This window comes from Gekko japonicus, unplaced genomic scaffold (assembly GCF_001447785.1).
Source record: "Gekko japonicus isolate JY-2015 unplaced genomic scaffold, Gekko_japonicus_V1.1 scaffold3523, whole genome shotgun sequence".
Taxonomy (NCBI): domain Eukaryota; kingdom Metazoa; phylum Chordata; class Lepidosauria; order Squamata; family Gekkonidae; genus Gekko; species Gekko japonicus.
Window position 1 is genome coordinate 350 of NW_015166535.1, and position 6813 is coordinate 7162.

The 6813-nt window shown below is 51.8% G+C and overlaps 1 protein-coding gene across 1 annotated transcript; it reads left to right on the top strand.

Moving 5' to 3' along the window:
• Positions 1 to 3923: 3923 nt before the first annotated feature.
• On the top strand, positions 3924 to 4883 carry LOC107111333 (olfactory receptor 51G1-like). Its single transcript, XM_015412297.1, has one exon. The coding sequence runs from the start codon at positions 3924 to 3926 to the stop codon at positions 4881 to 4883; it is 960 nt and encodes a 319-aa protein (XP_015267783.1).
• The last annotated feature ends 1930 nt before the right edge of the window (positions 4884 to 6813 follow it).

Below are 6813 nucleotides of genomic sequence, written 5' to 3' on the forward strand. Positions count from 1 at the left end.
CCCCACTCCTCCACTTGCAGCTGCTGGATGACCTTGGGCAAGTGTAGCTCTGATAAGAGCTGTCCTTGAAAGAGCCGTTTCTGTCAGAGCTCTCTCAGCCCCACCTACCTCACAGGGTGTCTGTTGTGGGGAGGGGAAGGGAAAGGAGTTTGTAAGCTGCTCTGAGACTCCTTTGGGTAGTGAAGGGTGGGGTATAAATCCAATCTCTTCTTCTTCTTCAATCAGGATCAAGCCCTTGTGGCATTTTTAAATGACTTTAAAATGGCAGCAGTGTCTCATGGCCTCATGTCTCCTTTGGCCCTTAGAGAAGACCCTTTGAAGGGCTGGCATGTAGAAGATGGAACAGATCTATTCTCTCTTGCTCCGGATTGCAAGACTAGATCTAAGGGGTGGAAATTACAAGGGAGCCGTTACCGGCTAAACATCAGGAGAAACTTCCTAACTGTAAGAGTGGCGGTTGAGCAGTGGGACAGACTGCCTCGGGAGGTGGTGGATGCTTCTTCGCTGGACCATTTTCAAGCGGAGGCTGGATGACCATCTTTCGGGTATGTTGTAGGGCTCTCTTCCGGCTATGCTCCCGCAGAGTGCAGGGGGTTGGACTAGATGACCTTCAAGGTCCCTTCCAACTCTGACATTCTATGGTTCTATGACCCAGGTGCCTAAAGCTGGGATTTCCTGGTCCTCGGGGGCTTTTAAAGTTGAGCAAGTAAACAGCCATTTCACTGCACCAGCTGCCCCACCAGCCGGGTCACCATTCTCCTCCTCATTTTATGGATCCCAGGCCTAAAGGTTTTCTTGCCTGAGGTCGCTTCGGAAGTCCCAACCAGTGGTGGGACAGGACTTGGCCCCAACTTCAGGGTGGGCAGCAAGATGGAAAACAAACAGCTCTCCCCTGGGGTTCCGATTTACAGTGTTCCCTCTAAGCTGAGTTAGTGTGAGCTAGCTCACAGTTTTTTAGCCTCTGGCTCCCACTTAGAATCATAGAATCATAGAATGTTGGAAGGAACCTTGCAGGTCATCTAGTCCAGCCCCCTGCACTCTGTAGGAGCATAGCTGAAAGATAGCCCTACATACCTACAACATACCCGAAAGATGGTTGTCCAGCCTCCGCTTGAAAACGTTTATGTCTTAGCTCAGGAAGGAAGGCTCCAGAGCAAACTAATTTATGCAGCAGCCAAATTGCTCGCTCACAACTTTAATGCCAGGTGCTCACAAAGTAGGATTTTTGCTCACAAGACTCCACGGCTTAGAGACAGCATTGGTTCGGAAGGCCTTCCTTTGCTCACCAGGAGACTGTAATGGTTTGACTCCTGAAATAGCCATGGTGTTTTGCTGTGTTCTGCAAGCCCAGCGACAATAACCCCCAAGTCCCCCGTCCACCGGCACCAAGAGCCTCACATCCAGCCCTGCTCTCCCGGAGGACACGCCTTGCAAGCTCTATAAAGCTGACTTCATCAGCCGGGTCTTTTGCTCTCACGCCCCGTCCGTCTGCAAGGACCTCTGCTCAGCTGCTCCCGGTCAGTCGCTGCTGGACATGAGTAAGTTGAAAGGATCTGCCCCTAGGCAATGCTGCCAATGGAGACCGGCTTCCTAAACTGGGTTGGGTCTAGAAACAGGCTTGAATATGTGGAATAGCTGAGGAAACTACGATTTTTTTTTAAATTATAATAATTTTTTATTGGGAACTTTACATAAACAATTAACAATATCAAGTAAGAAGATGATTCATTCCATACTTGTAGCCATAACTTTGGAACAAGCAAAGGAACATGTTGACTCACATGTCTAAACATAAGCCTTTATGACAGAAACTTAAGGATCTTGGCAAGTTTCTAGCCTTATGGCTATGGAGACGACCTTGTGCAGTGTGGAGAGCTCTGTGGTTCAATGGAAGAGTCTTTGCTTTGTATGCAGAATGTCATTAGCAGAGTCTCTGCCTGGCATGCAGAAGGTCCCAGGTTCAATCCCCGGCATCTCCAGTTAAAAGGACCAGGCAGGAGGTGATGGGAAAGACCTCCGCCTGATACCCTGGAGAGCTGTAAAGAGGGGCAGTGGAGCAATGGTAGAGCCTCTGCTTGGCGTGCAGAAGGCCCCAGGTTCAATCCCCAGCATCTCCAGTTAAAAGGACCAGGCAGGAGGTGATGGGAAAGCCCTCCACCTGAGACCCTGTTGAGCTGTAAAGAGGGGCTGTGGCTCAGTGACAGAGCCTCTGCTTGGCATGCAGAAGGTCCCAGGTTCAATCCCCGGCATCTCCAGTTAAAAGGACCAGGCAGGAGGTGATGGGAAAGCCCTCCACCTGAGACCCTGTTGAGCTGTAAAGAGGGGCTGTGGCTCAGTGACAGAGCCTCTGCTTGGCATGCAGAAGGTCCCAGGTTCAATCCCCGGCATCTCCAGTTAAAAGGACCAGGCAGGAGGTGATGGGAAAGCCCTCCACCTGAGACCCTGTTGAGCTGTAAAGAGGGGCTGTGGCTCAGTGACAGAGCCTCTGCTTGGCATGCAGAAGGTCCCAGGTTCAATCCCCGGCATCTCCAGTTAAAAGGACCAGGCAGGAGGTGATGGGAAAGCCCTCCACCTGAGACCCTGTTGAGCTGTAAAGAGGGGCTGTGGCTCAGTGACAGAGCCTCTGCTTGGCATGCAGAAGGTCCCAGGTTCAATCCCCGGCATCTCCAGTTAAAAGGACCAGGCAGGAGGTGATGGGAAAGACCTCCGCCTGAGACCCAGGTGAGCTGCTGCCAGCCTGACTCTGTAAAAGGCAGCTTCATAGCATTATAGAATAGAATCCTAGACTCATAGAGTTGGAAGGAACCTCCAGGGTAATCTATTCCAACCCCCTGCATGTCTGTGTCAATGTCCACGTCTACTGAAAAGCCTTTCAACAGGGCCGGGGCATGAGTGGATTATGCCCACCCAAGTGGGGCTCCTGATGGCACCTGATATTTTTGGCCACTGTGTGACAGAGTATTGGACTGGATGGGCCATTGGTCTGAGCCACAAGGTATAGATAGGGACTCTGGGGCAAATGATGCTCTGTCTTCTTGGTGCTTGGGGGGGGTCAACAGTGGGAGGGCTTCTAGTGTCCTGGCCCCACTGGTGGACCTCCTGATGGCACCTGGTATTTTTGGCCACTGTGTAACAGACAGAGTGTTGGACTGGATGGGCCTTTGGCCTGATCCAACACTGGCTTCTCTTATGTTCCTATTTCTGGGGAAAGGGATGGGGGTGGGGGGTAACAGTGGGGGGGCTTCTAATGTCCTGGCCCCACTGGTGGACCTCCTGATGGCACCTGGTATTTTTGGCCACTGTGTGACAGAGTGTTGGACTGGATGGGCCATTGGTCTGAGCCACAAGGTATAGATAGGGACTCTGGGGCAAGTGATGCTCTGACGTCTTGGTGCTTGGGGGGGGGGTCAACAGTGGGAGGGCTTCTAATGTCCTGGCCCCACTGCTGGACCTCCTGAGGGCACCTGGTATTTCTGGCCACTGTGTGACGCAGAGTGTTGGACTGGATGGGCCTTTGGCCTGATCCAACATTGGTGTCTCTTATGTTCTTATCCAACATTGGCTTCTCTTATGTTCTCTTCTGTTCTAAAAGGGGGGGCTGGAGCGATTTAACCCCCGTCCCAGATTACCAGCCCATGTTGCTGTTCCTCCATGTGGGGTCCAGCAATCCTAAATCATCTTTGGGGGGGGGCAGTCAGAAAGGGCTTCAGAACTGGAGACAAAAAACCCCCTTTGCATTCGTGCATCGATGGTTGAAGACAAACCAGAGTCTTCTTATAAAGACGAAGGTCGTTAAACAGTCCCATAAAACACAAGCCATAAATGTCAGCCAGGGACAGATTAATGCCTGCAGTGATTATCGGTGGCCTTTCCTCCCCTCCCCCCCCAGGATCCCAAAACAGAAGAGCCTGTTGGGAAACAAGATGAGCCTCCTGCCTTCGGGAAACACGAGTTTCAACCCCACGACCTTCCTCCTGACGGGCTTCCCGGGCCTGGAATACGCCCACCGCTGGATTTCCCTCCCCTTCTGCTTCGTCTACGCGACAGTCTTGCTCGGGAATGGCACGATCCTCCACGTCATCAGGATGGATGCGAGCCTGCACGCGCCCATGTACTATTTCCTCGCCATGCTGGCCCTGACGGACCTGGGCTTGTGCCTCAGCACCCTGCCGACCGTGCTGGGCATATATTGGTTCGATTCCCGCGAGATCCACTCCGACGCTTGCTTCGCCCAGCTGTTTTTCATCCACTCCCTCTCCCTGGTGGAATCCTCCGTGCTCCTCTCCATGGCTTTTGACCGCTTCGTGGCCATCTGCCACCCGCTGAGGTACGGCTCCATCCTGACCACGCAGAGGATCTTGAGGATGGCGCTGGCCTCCATCTCCCGGAGCTTTGTGCTGATCTTCCCCCTGCCTTTCCTCCTCCGCCGGTTCCGCTACTGCAGGACAAACGTCCTCTCCCACGCCTACTGCTTGCACCTCGAGATCATGAAACTGGCCTGTTCGGATATCGTCGTCAACCACATTTACGGGCTCACGGTTGTCGCCTTCACGGTGGGAACAGACTCTCTCCTCATCCTCGTCTCTTACGTTTTCATCCTGAAGACGGTTCTGGGTATCGCCTCCAAGGAGGGGCGCCTGAAGGCCTTCAACACCTGCATCTCCCACATCTGTGCCGTTCTCTTGTTCTACATCCCCATGATAGGCCTGTCTCTGATCCACCGCTTTGGGGAACGGGCCCCTCACATGGTCCACATACTCATGTCCTACGTCTACTTGCTGGCACCGCCTCTGATGAACCCCATTGTGTACAGCATCAAGACGAAGCAGATCCGGCAACGCATACACAAGAGGCTGTGCCCCAAGAAGACATTCCAGTTGTAGGAGTTGCTGAATTGCAGCTGGTAATGAGGCTCAAGACCGCTTGTCCACCTGGACTGAATCGAGACCTAGGCTTCCTGTCTCGTTACCAACGCCGATTCCTCCACACCTATAACCCCTCTGCATATCTCACCTAAATCCAATCATGCCTGCTATTGTCATTTAACTACTATTGTCATTTGCTGCTAATGTCATTCGGCATCTGAAATCACTCCACTTTCCAATAAATAGACAGGCTCCCATTCTAGCTGTATCTGAAGAAGTGAGCAGTGACTCATGAAAGCTCCTCTCCTGTCATAGATTTTATTAGTCCTTGAGACGCAACTGGACTCTTGCTCTTTTCTACTGCCACAGACAGACTAACACGGCTCCCCATCTTGATCCATCTCCATGGAAGGCACCACATTTAGCCGTACAGGATGGGAATCCATCAGCCTTGTGATAGGAGGACAGGTGGACTCCCATTCTAGCTGTATCTGAGGAAGTGAGCTATAGCTCATGAAAGCTCCTCCCCTCCACCAATTTTGGTTAGTCTTGAAGTTGCTCCTGGGCTCTTGCTCTTTTCCGCTGCTACAGACAGACTTAATAACACGCCTCCCCATGTTGATCTGTCTCCATGGAAGGCAACACATTTAGCCATACAGAATGGAGACCCATCAGCCTTGTGATATAAGGACAGGTGGATTCACACTCTAGCGGTATCTGAGGAAGTGACTGCAGTGACTCCCGAAAGCTCCTCCCCTGCCCCAAATGTTGTGAGTCTTGAAGGTGCTCCTGGACTTTTGCTCTTTTCTCCTGCTACCGACAGACCGACATGGCCACCCATCTTGATCAGTCATACGCAAGGCTCTTTTTGTAGAAAAAGCCCAGCAGGAACTCATTAGCATAATAGACCACACCCAACAGCAGAAACTCATTAGCATATTAGGCCACACCCATGGCAATACAGCTCATTCGTCTATTAGGCCACACACACCATGTTACCAGAAGTGTGGTCTTCCAGCCACACTCACCTTTTGCCTCTTACTCTGTTTACCTTGTTTGTTGTCAAAACCCAGTGCCTTTTTTTGTAGCAGGAACTCCTTTGCATGTTAGACCACACACCCCTAATGTAGCCAATCCTAATGAGTTCCTGCTGTTGGGTGTGGCCTATTATGCTAATGAGTTCCTGCTGGGCGTGGCCAACTCGGGAGCCAGCCAGAACTCCGTTCCTGTGCGTTCCTGCCCAAAAATAACTCATACGGCTTTCCCACCCATGTTATTTCCTCCCTATGGCTAACCTCTTAGGTAACCCATACAGATGGGAAGGAGGGTGTGAGTTTAATGTGCAGTTCATTCGTCTTCTAATGAATAAACCCGGAGTTTGACCCGCGCGTTTTGTCTGGTGTCTTCATTTTTTTCGTATGGGGGCCACCATCGCACAATATTTAAAGGACAAATGACCGACTCCTTGACGTTTGTAGCCTGTCACATCGGAACAGTCCCTCCCCCAAGGTCAGTGATTCTTCTTTTGGAGGAAGGCTCTCCTGGAGGATGGCTGGCCCCACTGCTGGGACTTAAGGTCCCTCCACCCACTGGGGCTTTTACTGCTTTGGGCCGCCTCCCTCCCTCCCTCCCTGAAGGGGAAACACAGCAGGGTTTGAGCTAAAGCTCAAATGCCATAAAACAGCACTGGCCTTACAACGGCTCAGGCAGAGTCGCCCTTTGTCACCCAGGGAAAGCAAGGCCGGTTTACAATCTGCACTGCAAAGTCAGGTAAGTGCAAGGGTGAAAAGTACTGAGACTTATTAGTGATTTCAGCTCTCATACTTGTATTTCAGGAAAGAGCAAGAGGACTTTCCCAGCTCGCAGGCCCCCTTATATGTGCAATATGCCCTAAACCCAAACACCCCCCCACACCAGTGATAGGCTATTTACAGTGGCCAAGAGTTTC

Bases quoted from the DNA above. Each gene is read 5' to 3' on its own strand.
- LOC107111333 (XM_015412297.1), top strand. From the start codon at position 3,924: ATGAGCCTCCTGCCTTCGGGAAACACGAGTTTCAACCCCACGACCTTC.